The 25,191-nt window shown below is 42.4% G+C and overlaps 1 protein-coding gene across 1 annotated transcript in view; it reads left to right on the top strand.

The window, feature by feature from the left end:
* The window catches only part of LOC126260462 (dual specificity calcium/calmodulin-dependent 3',5'-cyclic nucleotide phosphodiesterase 1-like), a 620,495-nt gene that overhangs the window by 302,836 nt on the left and 292,468 nt on the right, over positions 1 to 25,191 (top strand). Inside the window, exon 4 of the mRNA XM_049957791.1 lies at positions 3,595 to 3,708. Within this exon, the coding sequence (XP_049813748.1) occupies positions 3,595 to 3,708 (114 nt within the window). The remainder of the gene's footprint in view (positions 1 to 3,594; positions 3,709 to 25,191) is intronic.

Genomic DNA, 25,191 nt, shown 5'->3' with positions numbered 1-25,191 from the left:
TATTAAAAACGTGTACACTTTGTGGCGTCTAAACTGATGGTTCCACTCCCGTACCCAAAGGACATCCTCGCAGATATAGTGCGCATCTACTAAACAATTTTCGGTATTATTGATGTACTAACATTCTAGAACATCCAGAACTCTAAATTCAAGCACCACCTAGTTACACATTGAAAGAGTGAGGAGAAAAAGTGTTAACCCTCAATTTTAGTAATGATTGGAGTGATCATGTTATACACTACTGGCCATTAAAATTGCTACACCACGATGTGCTACAGACAGGAAGAAGATACTGTGATATGCAAATGATTAGATTTTCAGAGCATTCACACAAGGCTGGCGCCGGTGGCGACACCTACAACGTGCTGACATGAGGAAAGTTTCCAACCGATTTCTCATACACAAACCGCAGTTGACCGGCGTTGCCTAGTGAAACGTTGTTGTGATGCTTCGTGTAAGGAGAAGAAATGCGTACCATTACGTTTCCGACTTTGATAAAGGTCGCATTGTAGCCTATCGCGATTGCGGTTTATCGTATCCCGACATTGCTGCTCGCGTTGGTCGAGATCCAAAGACTGTTAGGCAGACTATGGAATCGGTGAATTCAGGAGGGTAATACGGAACGCCGTGTTGGATCCCAACGGCCTCGTATCACTAGCAGTCGAGATGACAGACATCTTATCCGCATGGCTGTAACGGATCGTGCAGCCACGTCTCGATCCCTGAGTCAACAGATGGGGACGTTTGCAAGACAACAACCATCTGCACGAACAGTTCGACGACGTTTGCAGCAGCATGTACTATCAGCTCGGAGACCATGGCTGCGGTTACCCGTGACGCTGCATCACAGACAGGAGCGCCTGCGATGGTGTACTCAACGACGAACCTGGGTGCACGAATGGCAAAACGTCAGTTTTTCGGATGAATCCAGGTTCTGTTTACAGCATCATGATGGTCGCATCCGTGTTTGGCGGCATCGTGGTGAACGCACATTGGAAGCGTGTATTCGTCATCGCCATACTGGCGTATCACCCAGCGTGATGGTATGGGGTGCCATTGGTTACACGTCCCGGTCACCTCTTGTTCGCATTGACTGCACTTTGAACAGTGGACGTTACATTTCAGATGTGTTACGACCCGTGGCTCTACCCTTCATTCGATCCCTGCGAAACCCTACATTTCAGCACGATAATGCACGACCGCATGTTGCAGGTCCTGTACGGGCCTTTCTGGATACAGAAAATGTTCGACTACTGCCCTGGTCAGCACATTCTCCAGATCTCTCCCCAATTGAAAACGTCTGGTCAACGGTGGCTGAGCAACTGGCTCGTCACAATACGCGAGTCACTACTCTTGATGAACTGTGGTATCGTGTTGAAGCTGCATGGGCAGCCGTACCTGTACACGCCATCCAAGCTCTGTTTGACTCAATGCCCAGGCGTATCAAGACCGTTATTACGGCCAGAGGTGGTTGTTCTGGGTACTGATTTCTGAGGATCTATGCACCCAAACTTCGTGAAAATGTCAGTTCTAGTATAATATATCTGTCCAATGAATACCCGCTTATCATCTGCATTTCTTCTTGGTGTAGCAATTTTAATGGCCAGTGGTGTATAATGTGTTTTCGGATGTAGCCACTTGATGGTAACAAGTGTTCCAATGTATGCAGCTAGAAAATTCCGTAACCTGTACAAACTTTTATGTCTTATTGTATTTAATTTCTCTATCAATTTAACCGAACATACATTGTGGAAATGAGTATAAAGGCGTGGATATTTGGAAGAAAATCAACGTTGTCGGTTGCAATAATTGTGCATAATGTATATACAATAGTATGAAATCCAGTATACCGACAAACGTAGTCAAATGGTATCGACATCAGTGGTACAGCATATAAGAAGACATTAACTTTTCAACTGGTAGAGGATGGAACTCGGTACAAAGGCAGACAGCTCTGTGCAGCGTTAGTGTGTGCGTAAGTGCCTTTACTGCAGAGAGGAAACAAAAACCATTAGTGACAGTGAATGTTGTGTACGTAAAGCACCATTGTGACAATGCTACGCGGAAAACAGTTATCATTTGATGAAAAGCAAAACATCGATACGTACAACGAAATAGGACTCTCTAATTGTCAAATTTCCAGGAAGGTGAATTGTTCAAGTACAGTGATTGATAATTTCGTTGGACTGGGTGCACGATGTGGACAGAACGGAAAATATGGACAAAGTAGAAAATTATCTGAAGCAGAGAAAGCAAAGCAAGGGCCACAAACCGTTATAATTCTCAACTTGTTACTGATTCATAGTTGCCAGTAACTGCCAGACTTGTATGACAAATTTCGTCACATGACATACGTCTTGCATTCATGAAATAACAGCAGAAACCCTTATTAACACCCAAACATAAACAGACTACATTGGAGTTTGATGAAAAACGAATGTCAAGGATTTCAAAGTGGGATAAAGTGATCTTCGGTGATGAGAAGAAGTTTAATTTAGACGGGCAGGATGGATTTCAATATTACTGGCATTATCTGAGAACAGAGGAGCATGTAGGAATGACGAAAAATTTTGGTGGTGGAAGCGTTATGATATGGGCAGCCTTCTGCGCTGAAAGTAAATCACGCATTGCTTGACTGAACGCTAGGACGAACTCTGTGCGCTAGAAACGGAATGATTAGAATTTATGAAGATCTATGGGACGAAAGTCTAATGATTCAACAACATAATCCGCATCTGTGTATGATTCTACTAGAACCAAAAAGTGGTTTGAAGATAAAGATACCGATGGCCTGCACATAGCCCGATTATGAACCCCTTCGAAAATCTACGTGGTATACTTGCAAGGGCCGTATGTGATCTGGAAAGAGTGATACGGGAAGACTGGCGACAGTTTCACAGCAAGAACTACAAACACTAACGAAATCAATGCTGAAGAGGATTTCTGGGGTAATAACGAAGAACGGAGGTTCGACAAAGTACTAACAATGCAATAACACGACTGGACAGTGAGTGTCTTTATACTAATTTCCACTACTGTATAACATTTACTACCGATAAGTAGACCTCGAAACCGTTTGTCCCTTGTTGCGTCAGCCGGTTTCTTACTGCACGCATTTCCAGTGGGCGACGTATTTCATCTCCATGCTTTGGTCTCTTGTGGTGCATCCTTTTTTGCATAACGTGCACTCAGTCCAGCTCTTTAAATCACTTAAAGACACATAAGCAAATAAATCATTAATATGTCGCACTAAGTTTTCATTGTCTTTCGCAATGAAGTTTCATGCAAATGGAACTGAGGGTGGACTCCAACCCATTTCCAAGCTACAAACTAATTGTATGATTCTACGGTTGTTTCAATAGTAACTCTATTTAACGAAGATAATGTGTTAAAAATCCTGAAGTCACAGAAATGTGTTCCCAATTGCATGTTCATTTCACAAGAAAACAATTAGTTATGATTAACGGATGACAGAGATTAATCGCTTTGAATGTTTCTTTATATGTTTATTTGCTCAATACTGTACGCAATAACCCACTGCTGCGCTTCTACGACAGTTCTGACAATGTTCGCTTGTGTTTTGTCTGTTGGCAGGCTACGCTGCCTGTTGCGGCAGTTGCAGAGGGGGGAGATTTCCGCGGAAATCTTGCAGAAGAACCTCCATTATGCGGCACGCGTCCTCGAAGCGGTATTCATCGATGAAACCAAGTAAGTACTCTAATTACGTTGCTTCACGGCACCTGCCACTACCACTTTGGTATATTTAGCACAACCATGTGTCTCTTTGTGTCTGTATAGTTGTGTCTGAAACTGATGCAGTTTTTCACCCCTTATTCGACTTAACGCTTTTTATAGGTGCAACCTGATACAGTAAACCAACATACTGCAGTGACGCTTTTGTTAACTGTTATCGTAAATATACACAGGTTAGTTACGTTTGAATGGATTCCTCTGTGTCTTCATACAGTTAGATGCAGCTTAGTCAGAACATGTTCAGATGAAGCAAAAACGGGCAATCCTAAAAGAAAAGGGACATACTTCGCCTTTACTACGATACACGGCAACTGAAAAATAGTAGTATGATCCACCGTGCGAAAAGGAACTATTTAATGTGGATATCATTTGTAATGCTACCTTATATCCGCACCTGGGTGGATTTTATAAACGTTTAGAATTCAAAATAAAATGTATGCGAAATAAGCCCGCATCACATTGACGATAGCAAGAGATAAAAATAATCACATAGAGAATCGTATGCTTCGAAATTGATTGATGCAGTTAAAAGTTCTCCTGTTTCATCGAAGTGTCTGCAGATTAATTAATACATGTGAAATTATATGTTAGTTTCATCAGGCAGAGAAGCCGTTGTTGGCGAGTGGTAAGATTTGGTGACAGAGGCCCTTCATAATGTTAAGTTTCAGTGCAATAAATGGTTTGCGTGATAGTAATAGTGATGATCGGACTTCGCAAAAAAACATTAGATACCAGGTTCAAATTATGAAAGTGAAATCGCACAAACGATAGCGTGCTGATGGCGCGCGATCGTTGCGTCACCAAACCAACCACTTCCAACTTATTTATCTGGCTGAGACATAGATATAAACTTTATGTACTATTAGCAGGAGGATTTAACGATATTATTAATAAATGAATACATAGTTAAGCTTAATTACTCTTATTATTCACACCAAATTACCTATAATAAAAGGCACAGGACCTTCCAGTCTTACAAATTGGGTACAAAACGCAGCAAGAAGAAGACTAGTCGTATTTTTTTTTTTTTTGCTGACTCTTTCCAAATGGTTCTTCCACCTCAACATATAACCTCCCCCCCCCCCCTCGCTCTCTAATAATGCCGCCTCCAAAATAACCAATAGCTGTTTTTCTAGACTACACCATGTGATCAAAAGTGTCCGGACACTTACGTTTTTCATATTACGTGCATTTTGGTGCCATCTGCTGACGGGTACTCCATATCAGTGACCTCAGTAGTCATTAGACATCGTGACAGAGCAGAATGGGGCGCTCCGCAAAATTCAAGGACTTCGAACGTGGTCAGGTGACTGGGTGTCACTTGTGTCGTAGGTCTGTACGCGACATTTCCACGCTCCTAAACATCTCTAGGTCAACTGTTTCCGATGTTAAAGTGGACACGTGAAGGGACACGTACAGCACAAAAGCGTACAGACCGACCTCTTCTGTTGACTGACAGAGACCGCCAACAGTTGGAGACATCTATCCAGACCATCACTCAGGAATTCCAAACTGCATCTGGATCCAGTGCAAGTACTATGATAGTAGGTGCTCAGAAGCCACACATCACGCCGCTAAATGCCAAACGACGCTTCGCTTGGTGTAAGGAGCGTAAACATTGGACGATTGAACAATGGAAAAACATCGTGTGGAGTGACGAATTACGGTACACAATGTGGCGATCTGATGCCAGGATGTGGGTTGGTGAATGCCTGGTGAACCTCATCTATCAACGTGTGTAGTGTCAACAGTAAAATACGGAGGCGGTGGTGTTATGTTGTGGTCGTGTTTTTCATGGAGGGGGCTTGCACACCTTGTTGTTTTGCTTGGCACTATCGCAGCACAGGCCTACACTGATATTTTATGCATCTTCTTGCTTCCCACTGTTGAAGAGCAATTCGGGGATGGCAACTGCATCCTTCAATACGATCACGCACCTGTTCATAATTCACGGCTTGTGGCGGAGTGGTTACACGACAATAACATCCCTGTTATGGACTGGCCTGTACAGAGTCCTGGCCTTAATCCTACAGAACACCTTTGGGATTTTTTGGAACGCCGACTTCGTGCCAGGCCTCACCGACCGACATCGATATCTCTTCTCAGTGCAGCACTCCGTGAAGAATGGGCTACCATTCCCCAAGAAACCTTCCAGCACCTGACTGTACGTATGCCTGCGAGAGTGGAAGCTGTCATCAAGGCTAAGGGTGGTCCAACACCATATTGAATTCCAGAATTACCGATAAAAGGCGCCACGAACATGTAAGTCTTTTCAGCCAGGCGTCCGGATACTTTTGATCACATTGTGTATAATCTCATTTCTGTTTCATTAATGACCATCTTTTGACAGATTGTTTATGGAACAGATACATCGCAAAGCACAACATTTTGGCATTGTTAAATCGTCGTTTGACTGCATTCTGTTGCTGCCTGTCGCCACTGTTATTGCTTTTTACTGAGTGCTAATAAGCAGCTTTTTATTCAGCTTTTTGCCTGTGTTCATGAATAATCGTTGTCTTACTAATGAACTTCGTGTCAGGATCTGCCGAAACGCTCAGTGGCAGTGGAAGAAATTATATGACTGAAAAAAAGTGATGCTGAAGATAAATTCAGTGTGATATTAAGTATCTGCAAGGATGAATCATGTTCTGAAACTACATTAATTACGAAAATTAACGAATGGTGACAAATATTTCTAGCGGCAAAAATGCATTCGACAAGTGACTGTATATGCTTAAAATTCAAGTGATTAAGTTACGAAACAGTTAAAAAATGCATCATATAAGCTTTCTGTTCACATCACCTCAGCACTAACCGAAAGGGAATTATCGGTCGTGGGTGAAACCCAGTGAGAAGAAAGTCAAAGCATCAACAAATGTAAATAAAGAACTTACTGTTCATTTTTTAAACATAAATTCATGATGTAGCATCACTTATTAATCATGTAAAACCAACCACATTTAATGTCAGAAGTCGAATAATTCGAGTTACGTAAATAAAGTCATAGAGTTTGAACTTTTAGAAACATGCTTTTCATTCACCTCTCTAGAAAAGTTGGCAACACAAGTCATGGGCTATTTCTAGCCGAAAATATTGAAAAAGTATGTAAGTGAAATCACTCAAACCCAGAGACTTAGTGAAAACATGCATATAACTGCCGTAACCATCAGACTTGTGTCAGTCGGTTGTCTCACTTTACACATACATTAAATTGCTATTTTCATTATAATAAATAATCAGCTATTAGGTTGGGTTAAATAAACAAATAGGCAATTCCAGACAATCAGAAAATGTTGGCTTGGGAATATTTTTTTGTATTTAGTTCCTTATGGGAAGCTTTACATATTTATACGCGTTTCTTAAAAGTTCAAAACATTTTACAGACTTCCGTTCATCACCTCACCCAGTTACGATATAAAGTCATGGGAACTGTTACGAATTAGTCCAGCGACCACGAAAGCTGTGAATCCATCAAAGCTTTCAGTCAGTTTCAACTATTTTTCACTGTCATCACATTATATCTTACCCCTGTGTTTCTCCAGGTAAATAGTGAATTGACTACAACGTTTGGTTGAAATTGCTCCACGCGTTACAGATTTACAGTGTATAGATAACCCCCTTTCCCATCCCAAACCCTCTACTCACCACTACGCTGTAGTTATCATCAGGACTTTCACCAGCCAGCTTCCCACCTCAAAGAGTCAGCCAAGGCGTCAAGGGGTCAAACTCATCCTGACTGCCACGAATCAGCCTAGTAAATGCACAAACTTAGGATTCGACACTAGTTCGTTTTCGAGTATTTTTCCGTGTTATCCCCTTGAGCTACACAACCCCCTCTCCCCACCCGACTCCTACGTGCACTACGATTTCTTACCTCAGCATGCTATTTTTGCAGTTAATAAGTTATATATATACGACACCATGTTGGATCGAAATTGTCGATGGATTGAATTTACTCATATTGCAACTTGATTTTGAATCATAACGTGATGATGCTGTGTTGTTTGGCGTCATATATCCGCAGGTAGAGAGAGAAAGAACTCACGTAATATTTAATTTGCCTCTATACTATTTTTTGTAGTATACGGTAACAAATGGTCTGGGTTAGGTGGAAGGTTATGGGTTGTTTGTTGGCAAGACCAAGGAATGAAATGTCATGAGAATAGCTTTAATTCTTGTTATGGCGCGTATTTTACTGTTTTTGGATTTCGATGAGTGGTTTTTGTTTGCCATTTAAATGACGTCGTCTATCAAAGCAGAAGAGTGAAATAGGCAGCTTCAATATTTCCGAAATTTTTCTAGACAGTCAAAGTTACACTTACATGTTACTACTATCTCACTTCATCCTCACGTATATGGTTACTAAAGACCCCCATAGTAAAAACCTCCTTGTAATTAGTCATCTTTGTACCAAGTCTCGATGAAACTGCCCAAGGCATTCCGTATCTTAAACAGTAGTTTAAGATTGTCTTGCAAATGGTCAGCATGTTGGCTTATTTTTCGCTGAGGGAGGGTACTATAGTTATATAGCTGTAGATCTTACTACCTTTTATTTTATTAAATTGAATTAATATTTAAGAATTTACTCATAAATATCTGCCGTCACTTCGTTTTCACCTAGAGAAGAAATAAGAGGAACGGTTAAATTATCTGTGAAATGAAATCGAGTTTTTAAATATCGAACATTTCTTCTACGTATCTCATGTTGATTGTCTATCAGTATTCATTGTCGTTGTTGGCACTTATATCGCCTCTCTCTCTCTCTCTCGCCTTTTTTTTACGTTTGGAATCGTGGATGAGAATATTTATAAGCCGTAACGTCGCGTATATTTCGCACACTCATAGTAGCAGCTAAAATATACGCTAATAACCATCATTGTTGCTACGTGGGCAAATAATTCCGAGTAAAGTATTAGGTTTGGTTCTAACAATTTACTTATATTGTCAACAAACATGGCTATCTCAAAAATACGTGGTTTGTTTAGAACTGCTGTAGTTAACGACCGATAAATAAATATTGTTGCAGAGAAAGACATGATATAATCACCTATGTAGCTGCACTATTATTCTCAATGTGACGTAAATTCTTTGTTACACACTGACCTTCTATACTGGTAATTATGATTTGAGTAATACTTACCCCAGTGAAAACAAGATTTTTACCGGTCAGTGTACTCATAAGCAAGCTTGAGCTTCGTATTATTATTTATTATCTTTGCTTTCGTCGTGTCTATTTAATGAAAACTTTTCTGCAAAAATTATTTTCTTTTCCTGATATCAGACATGTTTAAAGTATTTTTTCTGTTGCCTTGTGGGTGAAGCCCGAAAATCAAGTGCTTCATTATATTTCGCATAATGGCTGCGAATGCGCCATTACGACAAAAGACTGGCAGATGGCCAATGACAAAACTTGAATTCTAGCGGTAATTGATTATTTCCACTTAGTTGTATTCACACTGAGGGAGGGGTATGAAATGAGATTACAAGGACAAATACTATCTATATATATACGTAAAGTTGGAGAGTTTTTCTCTCGTTCAAAAATAATATTCCATCATTGACAGCACATTCCACACATAAACAAGCATTGTTTTGTTCGTTATTGACACCGTTCACTACTGGTAATCGTAACATTTTACTACGGTTTTTAAAGGTTTTCCATGAGACTGTACACCCTGTAGATTTGATGTTCCATTTTTGCAAAAGGATTTCAGATTTGATGATCCATTTTTGCAAAAGGATTTCAGGGTCCCAATTAAAGCCATACAATTACTAAATGAAATGTCCCCGGCTGTTAGTTTTGAATCTTCAACATTGTATTCAGTCCTTTCACATTGTCGCTGCACTTTACAAGCACATACAAACGACACGAGGTCACACTTACAACTCCCCCAGACAAAAGCTTCAACGTTTATTCTAGTGGCCTCAACATTAACAATTTAACTGAAATAAAAGATGTTCATTTACAACACACATTTTTGATTTACCATTTCCAAACATTTCAAGATACAATAATGTTAGTTATGAATTTATTATAAGAAAATTTTCAAAAGATTGAAACACAAACAGAAATGACAAAATATACGAAATATTCTTGAATTAACATTGTTTGAGTGCAGGCACAATTCATCAAAGCATTTCATATTGATGCATGTGTACTTGCAAGTTACAAATATCAAAACTCAGATCCAATAAGTAGCATGACAAAATTAATGTACCGTACCGTAAAATGTGCTAAAGCGGTGAATCGTAATGTTTACTAAAAATCTGCGTGAGACATTGCCCAGTTTCACTACATCGTAGTGAGTGATAACACGCAAGTAACTAAACCAAACACTGAGAGGTGTCCCGCCCCCTCCATCTCTCTCTCTCTCTCTCTCTCACACACACACACACACACACACACACTCACACACACACACGCACGCACACACACATGCACACGTTTATATGTGCGCTTATCCTACCGAACATCCATCCGTGCCCCTCCTCCCACTCTTCCCGCCCCGTCACACACACACACACACACACACACACACACACACAGACGCGCGCTCGCTGACGATGGGCACAGTGCGCCACGTCTTCCGGCTAGGTATGTGAACTGTGGGGCAGTTTTGTGTTCCGGGAAGCATAAACGTCACACGGACGGCGCAGTTTAACAACAGTGCGCAGTACAAGTGCCGCCTCGTAAACTGCGAGCTTTAAAAACGTCCGAGATTAATCCGAGCGGCTGAAGGGCTGCCACGAACAGCCGTGTCGTGGCAATTACGCGGCAGCCGACGCGAAATGGACCTGCGCGCGAATCTGTGTGCGGCAATACGCCTTGTCAGGAACACCTGTCACGCGCGGAGGCACAAAGGGCTCTGCCTGAACAGACAGCCCCGGCGAATGTAGAGTCTCGCTGTCTTGTTTCTCCGTCCACTAAAGAGGCATGGACTATTAAATTACGTCCCCCAGTTAAGTCTCTCTTTCTGAGCTGTGTCCTTATACACAGTGCGTAATCGTAAGGATTCCTCCTGACTAAAAAAAGTGTACATCTTCAGTCACTGCAAATCATATCTCACACCACTTCCGACATCTTCATGACTGCTCTGCATATCACACTTAGCGTCTGACAGAGGGTTCATCGAACCACCTTGAAAATATTTCTCTATTATTCCACTCTCGAACATCGCCGGAAAAAACGAACACGTGTATTTTCCCTTATTGTATTATGATGATCGTTTCTCCCTATGTGGGTCGGCATTAACAAAATATTTACACATTCTGAGGAGAAAGTTGGAGTTTGAAATTTTGTGGGAAGCTCCCGCCGCAACGAGAAACGCCTTTGTTTTAATAATGTCCACCCCAAATCCTGTTTTATGTTCACGACACTCTCTCCCCTATTTCTCGATAATACAAAATGTGCTGCCCTTCTTTGAACTTTCTCGATTTACTCCGTTAATTCTACCTGATAAGGATCCTGTTTCGCTCAGCAGTACTCCAAAATAAGGCGGACAGTTGTAATGCAGACAGTCTCCTTAATAGATCTGTTGCATCTTCTAGGCGTTCCGCCTTCCCCACAAGATTTTCTATTCCTTCTTTCCAATTTAGGTTGTTCGTAATTGTAATTCCTGGGTATTTAACTGAATTTACGGCCTTTATATTTGATTGATTTATCGTGTAACCGAAGTTTACCGGATTCCTTTTAGCACTCATGACCTCACACTTAATCATTATTTAGGGTAAATTGCCACTTCTACATCTACTTCTTCTTATTCTTATTCTCGGCTTCTAAAAGGCTCTAAATCCTCGTGCCGATCTCACATGTTGCTACCAAATGCTTCTATTTTGTGCTACTTCCTGCCAAATCTTTACACCAGTTCTGTTGCATATTGTTTTAATTTCATTTGCCCATGTATTACTTGGTCTCCCCTTCGGTCTCTTACCAAATGAATTTTCCATGAATATTCTTGAAACAACTTGATCCTCTTTGATTCTCATCAAATGGCCTGCCCATTGAAGTCTTCCAGAATTTATTTTCCATATTGTTGTTGCTTGTTGTGATAGCATGTGGAATTTGACCTTTTTTTCTAGCTTCGCGATTCGTTATTACAGTGTGGAACAAAGTTATCCCTGTAATCTTTGTTTTCAAATCCTTCTAACTTTTTTTCTAGCTTCGCGATTCGTTATTACAGTGTGGAACAAAGTTATCCCTGTAATCTTTGTTTTCAAATCCTTCTAACTAGCGTTCTTCCATTTAAACTCCATGTTTTTGCTCCCTACGTTATAACTGCTCTGATGATTGTATTATATAGCATTATTTTAATTTTTCTTATCAGCAGTTTAATAAACTGAAGACCCAAAGAAACTGGTACACCTGCCCCTATATCGTATAGGGCCCCCGCGAGCACGCAGAAGCGCCGCAACACGACGTAGAATGGACTCGACTAACGTCTGAGGTAGTGCTGGAGAGAACTGACACCAGGAATCGTGCAGGGCTGTCCATAAATCCGTTAAGAGTACGAGGGGGTGGAGATCTCTTCTGAACAGCAAGTTGCAAGGCATCCCACATAAGCTCAATGATGTTCATGTCTGGGGAGTTTGGTGGCTAGCCGAAGTGTTTAAAGAAGTGTTTAAACTCAGAAGAGTGTTCCTGGAGCCAGTCTGTCGCAATTCTGGACATGAGGGTGTCACAAAGTCCTGCTGGAATTGCCCAAGGCAGTCGGAATGCACAATGGACATGAATGGATGCACTTGACGATACAGGATCCTTACGTACGTGTCACCTGTCAGAATCGTATCTAGCCGTATCATGAGTCCCATATCACTCCAACTGCACACGCCTCACGCCATTACAGAGCCTCCGCTAGCTTGAACAGTCCCCTGCTGACATGCAGGGTCCATGGATTCATGAGGTAATCTCCATACCCGTACACATCCACCCGCTCGATAAAATTTGAAACGAGACTCGTCCGACCAGGCAACATGTTTCCAGTCATCAACAGTCCAATGTCGGTGTTGACGGGCAGTCATCATGGGTACAGGAGTGGGCCTTCGGCTCCGAAAGCCTATATCGATGATGTTTCGTTGAATGCTTCGCACTCAAAAATGGCTCTGAGCACTATGGGACTTAACTTCTGAGGTCATCAGTCCTCTAGAACTTAGAACTACTTAAACCTAACTAACCTAAGGACATCACACACATCCATGCCCGAGGCAGGATTCGAACCTGCGACCGTAGCGATGCTTCGCACTTTGACACTTGTTGATGGCCCAGCACTGATATCTGCAGTAGTTTGCGGAAGGGTTGCACTTCTGTCACTTTGAACGATTCTCTTCAGTCATCGTTGGTCCCGTTCTTGCAGGATCTTTCTCCAGCCGCAGTAACGTCGAAGATTTGATGTTTTACCGGATTCGTGATATCCACGGCATACTTGTGAAATTTTCGTACGGGAAAATCCCCACTTCATCGCCACCTCGCAGATGCTGTGTCCCATCGCTCCTGAGCCGGCTACAGCACCACGTTCAAACTCAAATCTTGAGAGCCTGCCATCGAAGCAGCAGTAACCGATCCAACAACTGCGACAGACAGTTATTGTCTTATATAGGCGTTGCCGACCGCAGCGCCGTATTCTGCCTGTTTACATATGTGTGTATTTGAATACGCATGCCTACACCAGTTTCTTTGGAACTTCAGTGAATAAGGAAAAGAACAGATTGTTACTCAGCGTAAAGATGACACGATGAGGTGCAGACAGGCAAAACGAAAAGACTGTTACACTTTTATCTTTCGGCCAAAGCTTTATTCAGAAGAGAAAAGATACAGACGCACACACATTCATTCAATCACACTAATAAGCACACTTCACTCCACATGGTCGTCATCTCAGGCAGCCCCTACAGGAAAAACGTCACAACGGTGAAGAGGAGTGTATGTGCCAGTTGGTTGTATGGAGTCCATGAAGTAAGATAGATCGAGTTGGAGATGTAACAGAAAGGCAGAAAGGAGCTATCGTATTTTATGTGCCATTGATCACACCGTGAATGATATTTTACTCGTTGATATGTGAGGTGGACCGTCCCACTTTTTCTATAAGAAATGGTTTACCACTCGCAGCCATGCAACACTATGTAAAAACAGCAGTCATATAAAGATTCTAACTGACACAGACAAGATACGAGTCTCAAACCTTGTTACTGATAATTGGTTTGAAACCCAGCAGGATCTCCTGCTGTCAGTGAATGTAGGTCCGTCTCAACCATTTTCCGAGCCAAGCGAACTGCATGAAATGGGCGTTTGGAATAGGGTACCTCGCATAAGGCTATTGCTCAAAGCATGACGTAAATCTTCAATTGGCCAAACAAGACAGAAACTGGACAGTCGAATGGTTAAGGCTTGTAATGTGGTCCGAAACATCGCAATTTTACCTGTTTTTAAATTATGCTTAGCCTCGAGTGGATCGAGGGCCTGACGGGACGTTTAACACCCAATGTGTGGAGAGTGTACAACACGCCGGAGGTAATTCCGCGATGCTTTCGGGGGTGTTTTTCGTAAAATATGTAGGTCCACTTATACAGATGGCGGTGAACATGAAGCACTGGTGTTTATTTCAACATTCTCATTGACCAATTGTTGCTTTTTCTTCTACATCTCCACGATAAGTATGTGGTAGCCATCGCCATCTTCCAATATGAGAACGACCTTGTTCACAGGGCAGCACGCTTACATTCCTGGTTTGATAAACACTCTGCCACCCTTCCGCACATCGACTAGATCGTTAAATCACCCAGACTTAATCCCATAGAATATGTCTAGGACTATCTGGAACGGATGAAACATAGCAATCAGTTACCCGCAAGATGTTAGCTCTTCGAGATCTAATCGTGAATGAGTGGCTTCAGATGTATATCACATGTCTGAAGATACCTGTGGACTCTCTTCCTCACCGAAATGAGGTCGTTATCAAGACTGTAGACAGTTACACGACATTGACGCGATGTCTGCTGGAGGAGATTAATTTTTAGTCCACTGTGCCGCCCCTAGTGGCCGTCCGGTTCTAGGCGCTACAGTCTGGAGCCGAGCGACCGCTACGGTCGCAGGTTCGAATCCTGCCTCGGGCATGGATGTGTGTGATGTCCTTAGGTTAGTTAGGTTTAATTAGTTCTAAGTTCCAGGCGACTGATGACCTCAGACGTTAAGTCGCATCGTGCTCAGAGCCATTTGAACCATTAGTCCACTGTGTTTATATGGATCGTGAACATGCGGTGAACACCATCTTCCCATTCTACTGAGGATGCTCTAGTTCCATTACAGCTTCACATCCACTATGAGGTGCCATGCCAACATGCCAGCAGTCATACGTTTAGAACCACTGGAAGTTCACTTGTAGTAACAGCAGAAATGACGCTATTCTGATACTAATTAGCTAGGTGGACCGGCTGCTTCCCTGCAGATGAGTCTCATATAGAATACACAGCCCACGCCTCCTGGTGACAACAGGGATGAGCGAGGCCTCTGCGGGGTCTGCTGCTAACCATATTCAGTGGTGGCCTCAATTGTGTCTGCTGCATAGCGACGTAGTACGGTTTGGCGCAGGCCTCAATTCGATATCTGTCTCCCGGCCCACGTGCTTCTGCCTGCTGCAGCGTAATTGTGTATGAGTAAATAGTAAAAAGCCGATTCCACCACCTATTTCCACCATCTTGAATTTTTTAAGTTCAGTAAGTAGGCTAGATCCGCCATCTTGGATTTACGAAGCATGGGGGAAAGGGAGGTGGAGTGGGTGACCTTAAGAGTGAAGGAATGGGAACAGATCTTCATGACACTAGTGCAGACGAAACCTTATTCTCTGAGCTCGTACTGTTTTTCATCCACTACCGCTTTTGCATAGGCTTAAAAAAATGGCTCTGAGCACTATGGGACTTAACATCTGTGGTCATCAGTCCCCTAGAACTTAGAACTAGTTAAACCTAACTAACCTAAGGACATCACACACATCCATGCTTGAGGCAGGATTCGAACCTGCGACCCTAGCGGTCACGCGGTTCCAGACTGAAGCACCTAGAACCGCACAGCCACACCGGCCGGCGCATAGGCTTAGCCCGATGTCCAAGGAACTAGCTCAGTCTTGATGATGGTAAGAGAGTTTAAGAATTATGCCCTGTGATAGATGTCTTGTATGTGCAGCTTGCATCAGATTGTGTTTGTAAGTTGCTGGAGATTCTAATAGAGTTGTTATAATGGCATTAACATCAGGTTCACCGTACTTCGTAACTATTCCTTTCAGTGTCCAGCGATCCTGATCACTGGAACTGGTTCCCTTCCATGTCATTCTACGCTAATAACTCGCACCGTCGTCAACTTTCCTACAAAAAAAAATATAATGTTTCGCTCAGGTTTATTCTACTTAAGACTGCCTACTTTTACCAGTCACTGTTTATTGCACACGAAAATAGCCTTGATTGCCTGATTAACTTTAAATGAGAACATTTTAGGTTAGGCTTTACCGTGACTGTTATTGACATTGAATGAAACTAGTTCACTGTTACCAGTCACAGTAAACTTGTTGTTTCATTCAGTGCCAATAACAATCACGGTAAAGCCGACCTAAAATATTTTACTTCTATTGAATCCCTCTTTCTTTCGTTACAATTGCAGTCCACTTTCTTTACCGTCATCGCTGAGCTCCTTTTATGCTTACACTCTTGAAAGCAAATCCGATAAGCAGTTTTGGAGCATCAGATTTTAGACTGATCTTTGGTAGGAAGTTGAGACACCAAGGGCCGAATTTTTGTGAATGAAAGTTCTTTATGTAGGATGCCGAATGTGTACAAATGCCATCGTAGCATCCATGCCCCGAATAATGTGAAGCTTACTGCAAAAAATTTATACAGTAAACTACGTGGTACACAAGAATTCCTATGACAAGGATGCTGCTGCTCTGTACGCTTACCAAATAAATGTGAAATTTATCCATTTATGTGAAGTAGCCAATAAATAAAATAAGCATCTGCATTCTGACTGTGTCCATCGCTTGTTTGCAGATCTGAAAGAAGATATTAAACCACCGTTTAGCTGTTCCAGTGTGAGAACACGGTCAGTTGGGGGCTAAATACAAACACACTGGCATGCTCTGGCAGGTGCATATGAGAACAAGATGCTTGTTCCTAAATACACTGTGTGCAAACCTGTAATTGGTTCTAGGTTCCCGAGACGCTGTGTAAACAAAGTTCCAGGGGCAGAATATCAATAGAGCCCTGCTGCCACCACAGTTTGAACTATCGGACCCTACCCTTACTGATGCATGCGGCAGCCCCCTCACAAACGCACTGTTGAGTTAACCTTAATGGCTACATCCCACGTACCGACTGACGGTGATGCACTGTCCTAACTTCACTTTTCACAGTTTAAAGTTCTGAACTTTGTTAACATCGTTTTTTTACTCACTCTCGCACTGCACAACTAGATACCACAGGTCTGTTAACTCAGTCATGATATCTGAGTAAACCAAAAGTTTTATAACACGGACGGACTCAATGTTGTTGCAATAAACGCCTTTGGATTTTAAACTGCGCTTTAGGCAGCTTAGTTTGACTGCTGGTGATAGATGCGAATTTTCTCATAGCTGTTTTGTTTCACGGTTCATTCTCGAAAATCGAAATTCGTAATAAAATTATACATCATTCACAATTCGCACTCCCTTTCTCGTCCAGCTGCTGACGACTACTTTCTAATAACGATTGACTAAATTATCATTGCGTCAGCGCACCTCCCGTTAGTAGTAATGCTGTCGATTGTGCAAGGCAGGTCACCTTACAGAACGATAGCAATTTTGTTGCTTTCGTTAACGTGTTTGGTCTTGACTACTGTATAGTTTCAGATATAGACTAGTTGAAACGGATGAAACCAGTCGAGCCTATTTCTGGGATTTACTTAGATGATTCCAAACAAATTTACCCCGCGAAATTTAAATCTGGAACCAGGGCTATTTATGAATGCAGTACTAAGCAATCCGACAGATCCATCTCATAAACGAGGGCGTGCTGAGAAGTACGCTACTGGCCATTAAAATTGCTACACCACGAAGATGATGTGCTACAGACGCGAAATTTAACCGACAGGAAGAAGATGCTGTGATATGCAAATGATTAGCTTTTCAGAGAATTCACACAAGGTTGGCGCCGGTGGCGACACCTACAACGTGCTGACATGAGGAAAGTTTCCAATCGATTTCTCATACACAAACAGCAGTTGACCGGCGTTGCCTAGTGAAACGTTGTTGTGATGCCTCGTGTATGGAGGAGAAATGCGTACCATCACGTTTCCGACTTTGATGAAGGTCGGATTGTAGCCTATCGCGATTGCGGTTTATCGTATCGCGACATCGCTGCTCGCGTTGGTAGAGATCCAGTGACTATTAGCAGAATATGGAATCGGTGGGTTCAGGAGGGTAATACGGAACGCCGTGTTGGATCCCAACGGCCTCGTATCACTAGCAGTCGAGATGACAGACATCTTATCCGCATGGCTGTAACGGATCGTGCAACCACGTCTCGATCCCTGAGTCAACAGATGGGGACGTTTCCAAGACAACAACCATCTGCACGAACAGTTCGACGAAGTTTGCAGCAGCATGTAGTATCAGCTCGGAGACCATGGCTGCCATTATCCTTGACGCTGCATCACAGACAGGAGCGCCTGCGATGGTGTACTCAACGACGAACCTGGGTGCACGAAAGGCAAAACGTCAGTTTTTCGGATGAATCCAGGTTCTGTTTACAGCATCATGATGGTCGCATCCGTGTTTGGCGGCATCGTGGTGAACCCACAGTGGAAGCGTGTATTCGTCATCGCCATACTGGCGTATCACCCAGCGTGATGGTATGGGGTGCCATTGGTTACACGTCTCGGTCACGTCTTGTTCGCATTGACTGCACTTTGAACAGTGGACGTTACATTTCAGATGTGTTACAACCCGTGGCTCTACCCTTCGTTCGATCCCTGCGAAACCCTACATTTCAGCAGGATAATGCACGACCGCATGTTGCAGGTCCTGTACGGGCCTTTCTGGATACAGAAAATGTTCGACTACTGCCCTGGTCAGCACATTCTCCAGATCTCTCACCAATTGAAAACGTCTGGTCAATGGTGGCCGAGCAACTGGCTCGTCACAATACGCCAGTCAATACTCTTGATGAACTGTGGTATCGTGTTGAAGCTGCATGGGCAGATGTACCTGTACACGCCATCCAAGCTCTGTTTGACTCAATGCTCAGGCGTATCAAGGCTGTTATTACGGCCAGAGGTGGTTGTTCTGGGTCTGATTTCTCAGGATCTATGCACCCAAATTGCTTGAAAATGTAACCACATGTCAGTACTAGTATAATATATTTGTCCAATGAATACTCGTTTATCATCTGCATTTCTTCTTGGTCTAGCAATTTTAATGGCCAGTAGTGTATGTAGATATTAAGAAAGAAGTTGTAGAGTATTAATAAAGTTCGTTTTTTTAAAGAGCTGTAATAGTCTGCACATAAAAAATTCAAAGGCATTATTTATCAACAAGCCCTCATATCTTCTGCGTTTCTTGACTGTTCACTTGCTTTCATATTCGCAACCTGTTCGCGAAGATAGTAAGGCCTCTTGGAAGGAAGAGTGTCGCATTCTTTCCCAAGCCAGCTAATATGGAAATTCAGTCCGACAATGGATAACAAATAGAGAAACTGCAGAAGTGAATGCTGTAAGATGCTGTTGCATTTCTCACTATTGCACCTTGGATGAGACATCTCCTTGCTGTTATGAAACGTCGTTTAATATTAATTTCCACCAGTTATTTAACTGTAAGCATAAGCAGATATCAGTTAGGGCAGAAATAGTTGTTTTACCCATGGTACAAGGTGAGGTGCTATTCAGTCATGCATGCACAGTATTTAACACGTGAAACTAGGCAATACATGGTAACACGAGATTCAATGTAATAAGTGAAAGAATTGAAATAACAAAAATAAGAATCATGAATACGGATTTGAGCAAAATCTGACGTTGTCGTGACGTTCCTAAATCTCACATGATGCCTGATCAGCTATATCCAACCCTGTCAGTTACATTCCAACTCTGATACGAGAACTCTTACCAGTCTTCACCATACCGAAGTCGGAACCCGATGTAAAATGCTCCGGAACTGGGCCCCGAATGTCCGAAAAAGTGTGCGTGTCTCTAAATTCTGTGTCCCACCGAAAAAATCTGCCGAAGACCAGCGTCGCCCGGCCAACGCTCATGGGTGTTTCTTGACCTATCAGAGAAGAGGAAAATTTCCACCGTAATACCCTCCTGTTGCGTTATGTCCCAGAGAAAAATCCACGCCATGATATTAGAAGCCAATCAGAGCTCTCGGCTCGTTGTTAGCCTATGAGACAAGAGGAAATGCTTGTGCCTCCCCTTCCATTCTGAGTATTCTTGAAATGTCTTGATCAGACTAACGTACCACGTAAAAGGAATGATTTTGGGCGGTAGAGAGGGAACAGCCACCACTGGTGCCATCGAGTCACCTATAGACATTACCCTTGTCACTCATAAGACTGGCTTCTCCAGCGCATTCCAGCCTAAAATTTCACGTATCGGCTCCCTGTCTAACATGAAAGAAGCACGCGAGGGCCCCTCGTCACCACTGTGATGCCTGTGTATCTTATGTGGAAGTAGTCTTCATTGTCTGAGGAACATAAAGGCTGGTCTCCCAGGAGACATGTGACTCAAATGAGAACCCTGTCATACGAAAATTGCACGAGACGAAAAATTTTATTTTTCTAATAAACTCTTATTTAATTATTCCTTGCCAAGTCAAGAGGAGCATCTATTTATTATTTGATTGTAAAAAGGCGCTAGCTACTAGGCTGATTGCCATTACTGCTGCTGTAACTAATGTCTGCTCATGCTTACATTGAAATAACTAGTCAAATTAACGTGAAGCACGATGTTTCATCACAGCAAGGGGATGTCTCACTAAAGGTAATGAGACACATGGGCGCACCTTCCTATGTTCACTTTTTTAATTTCTCTCTCCGTTATCCATTGTAAGACTGAATTTTGCTATTAGTTGGGTCGGGTAGTAGTAGGGAGCTTGGGCTCATATCGTTATTTCTTCATCATAAAAACTTGTAGAAAACAATGATATACTTCCTTCCAAGAGGCTTTACTACATTCTCAAATAGGCAGCGAGTGGCAAAGCAAGTGAACAGTCAAGAAAGTCAGAAACATAGAAGGCCTATTTCAGTAGTGGAACATCTATAATTTTGTTCATTTCCAGATAATGGGGCTTAAACATAATTGAGTGACGACCAATTCTCTGGCTGAGATACCTGAAATATTGCAGTCCACCACTCATTCCAAGGGATTACTGCTTCTTTCTATTGTCAATACTCAGTTATGTTTAAGCCTCAAATATCTCGAAATAAATAAAATTGGAGGTGTACCACTATTGAAATAAGGCTTTCATATATGCGTTTGTATATAACCTTTCACTGCAGGGATGTTCAATACATTTTCTTTTCGCGAGGTTGGTGTGATGAAAGGAATCCGTCAGATCCCTCTCACACATCTTTCTGCCTTTCTTGACTGTTCATTTTCTTCTCTGCATGCATCGCCTGGCCGTAGCCAGTCACAGTGGGATTCTGCAGCTCATCTGAGCATTACGTAAATAGCTCATGTTACAGGATATCCAGTTTTATATCTGTACCCACAAGATAAATTAAAACTGTACATTATAATGCCCAGAGGAGTGGATATGGATACATATAGTGATAGTCTGGTGCTGCGCAGTTGGGCTAAAGAGAAATCAGCTGTAGGGCCGCTGCAAGGAAGACTTGTCAGCAGCACACTTCCAATACGAGAGTAACAAGTAAACAGCCAAAGAGCTATTCAGGCATAAACAATCCATCGTGAAGATTCAAATAAGTGGTGAAAGCACTCTCTATACACACAGCATTCTTTGTAAGTTTTCTTCCCTAAATGTTTGATGGTAGCAAAATAAAACTTAATTAAGCAATGGATTTTGTTCAACCACATGAACAGTGGAAAATGAATAAATGTTGTATCAAATTTACCAGCATGAGGTCTACTTTTGGAAAAAAATTTAACTACCTGAAAATAATCAGAATAGTTAGGAAAACTTAGATATATGGGGGAAAATTAAAATATTTCACACATAGCTCCTGTCTATGTAAATGACGTTTCAGAACGTTCTCCTCTTCGAACACTAGTTATTTTGTGCATAAGAAGTTACGTTGTGTTGATATTCAACTATCAGTAAAACAAATCTTTGAAATAAAAAATTCTGGAAAAAAGGTCAAATGTTTTAACAACTGATTTGTCTAAAAGTAAGGAATAAAATAGATTATAGAAACATTTTACGTGCCCTTGAATGATGCTCGAAGTTGTATACAGCAATTGACGTGTCAACTGAGAATTTAAAGTTCAATGTTTAACTTTGAATCTTAAAATTTTAAAGAGCACTGGAAGATATTCGTCTGATAGATTGTATAGACAGTGCAGCCTCATTTGCTGTAGATGATTTCGAGCATCGTTCATAGGTGTGTCAAATGTGTCCCTAATCTATTTTATTTATAATTTTTAGAGAAATTATTTCAGAGAACATTTGACCATTTTTCGAACAATTTTCTAAATTATATCCTTTCATTCTCTGGTTAGGGATGTTCAAGCATTGACCCATTATAGTCTGGGACTTTTCAGCCAAATGCTATGAGAGATAATGGTGGGACATAGGTAGCCCTATTTGGGAATATCTGGGATAACGATTTCCAGTCCGAACATTTGCCATGTGACCAAGTAAAGCCTTCTGGAAGCAGTGGTATGAACCAGTGGATGGAAACTGTTTTATTTTAATTCTGGGACAATATGTCCCAGATAAAAAATATGAACACCTAGTGTATGTATAAGGGTATTTATGTATATACACAGCAATGTCGGTCCACTATTAGACATGTGCAGTGTACACGTCTATACCTTTGATTGTAGGCCACATAGCTGTAGAGTCGGTCTTTTTATTTGCAAATCATGGCCAAGAGGTCACACGAGAGACACAATGGGAGCGGTTCTATGGCGATGTCTGAAGTCCCACACTGCTGTGAGAATAGCTGCGACCTCTTCCATATCGCAGGCAACACCACCTAAGGTGTGTCGAAGGAGTTGCTAGAGCAGCCGCGAGGCACCGCTCAGTTGAGTAGGTGTCGAAGTTTCTGACAGCTACATATTTAACATGCTTAATAAAGATGTGTGGGTGCCATCGAGGGCGTTGTGGAACTGGAGGGGAGGGGTCTTAGATCCTCTGCCGTATTATTCACGCAGATGTCAATGTTGCACCCCTCCGTGATCACGCCAAAGGAGGTCGCGAAACACGAAGGCAGAAAAAGCATAAGAACCCTTTGCTACTTCCGATCACGTTCGAATTTCGTTGAATGGTTTTTGGCGGTCCCGGTGGTTCCACTTTGCACACCAGACCAAAAGTTGCGGTCACACTAATCCAGACGGATTAGATCACGTTCAGAGCAGGGTTGAATAATTCTTGGTGTGTCAGTAGTGTCGAACGTTGTCAAGAACGTCGAACTGCTGTTCACCACACTGCGAACTGTCGTTTTCGACCGTGAATATGTAGAGATCAACACCCAACGGGAAGGGATGGTTTCAAAAATGGTTCAAATGGCTCTGAGCACTATGGGACTTAACATCTGAGGTCATCAGTCCCCTAGAACTTAGAACTACTTAAACCTAACTAACCTAAGGACATCACACACATCCATGCCCGAGGCAGGATTCGAACCTGCGACCGTAGCGGTTTCGCGGTTCCAGAGTGAAGCGCCTAGAACCGCAGGGCCACACCAGCCGGCGAAGGGATGGTTTCATTGACTCCCTTTATGCCACCTCCTGAGGGTTTTTCGTGTCGCGGCGGTGTGTCTGAAGCTTTTTCCGCGACTACCCATAAGAAAACCGCACGATTTCAACGCTGGACGTCGCTGGTCTGACCTCCATCGCAGAGGCGTCAAAAGAAGGGGTGACATGTCGGTGAGAGGGAGTGTGAGACCTTGAAATCGTGTGACAGGCCCGGGATGGCACTGGGCAGAGTTGTGGTGAAAGTTGGTGCCGATGCGATATCATTAACCTATTTAACCTCATATGAACTGTAGCCTTTTATTCGCATGCTGTTTGAAATGTCACCGAGTGTGCGGCCAACGTCACAGAGTGCCACCCTTTTGCATCATCACAGGAAAAGGTTGCAGGCACCTCTGAGCCAAATTTCAGACTCACGCGTCGTAGTAGGAGACAATTACAGGGTTTTTAAAAAGTGATACTTTTGTGCGTAGTTCACGTCGTTCTTTAGAGTCATCTTCAAATCTTTACATACTAATGATGTCACGTGCGTCAAAATTCAGAAAATCTGGATTTAATCGTGTTTTCTCTCACTCCCTGAAGAGGAAGTCAAAGTAAATATTAAAGGAGTGCAAGGGACAGCCATCAATCGTGTCTCACTCCTTTATTATTGTAGTTTGTTTTGCTTCGCGTCCAACCAGATCTAATATTGCTGTTCTGTAATGGAGATTTTTATGTTGCTATTGGATGTATGAAACAGCCTTTATTTTCTATTTTCCCCAGCGTTTAGCTCTTGCAACGTTATCAAAAGCTTACTAAAAGACAGGAACGCCATATGAGCCTAGTATTAAAATCTGTAATGTGCAATGTATTATTTGTTTCAAACTATTAATGCCGTCTATGCATAATACTAAATGACAGTGAGGAGCCATCGTGAGAAGTAAAGGTAACGTCCCGCGTAACTCAGCTGTTGTTCACGAAATATATATCCCTGGAATCAGTGACAATATTGTTCGAAGCATTTAAAGTGGCGTAGCCTTGGGGTAAGGAGACGCTAGACTTAGTTTTATTACATTAACCCTGAGAAAGCTTAATTCAGATGCGAAAGAAATCCTTAAAAAATCTTGTTCGATCGATTCTTGAGTTTCGTTCGCCACTTTGCGGTGCTTATCAGATTGAATTATCAGAAAATACAGATGTTGGAGCTGTGCTTCCGTTTTCTTTATTTGAACAAGAACACTAGTTACAAGTTCGGTACAAGTTCGGAGTTTGGTACGTAGCACCACCGTCTGGCTCGCTATAGTTACACAAAGACTGATCACTATGAAATACTGCAAGTCTGTGAATAAAGCCCAAGTCCGTCGTACTGCTATGAGAAATCCAGCCATGGTCAAACTCCAAACGTGGTCCAAGCTCGCAGCACTGCTCATCAACAAGAGAGTAGCCGGCGCGCACGTTATAGGCTTGTACAGAGAATACGACACTGGCCTGTTGTCGCTGTACAGGCAGCTTTATTCCGCTCCGGAGACCGTGGGACCACACAACACGTTCCCGGCCCGTTGCGATGTGCTCAA

This window comes from Schistocerca nitens, chromosome 5 (assembly GCF_023898315.1).
Source record: "Schistocerca nitens isolate TAMUIC-IGC-003100 chromosome 5, iqSchNite1.1, whole genome shotgun sequence".
NCBI lineage: Eukaryota > Metazoa > Arthropoda > Insecta > Orthoptera > Acrididae > Schistocerca > Schistocerca nitens.
The sequence above is the reverse complement of the archived record's forward strand: the minus strand, read 5'-3'. Positions and strand labels throughout refer to the sequence as shown.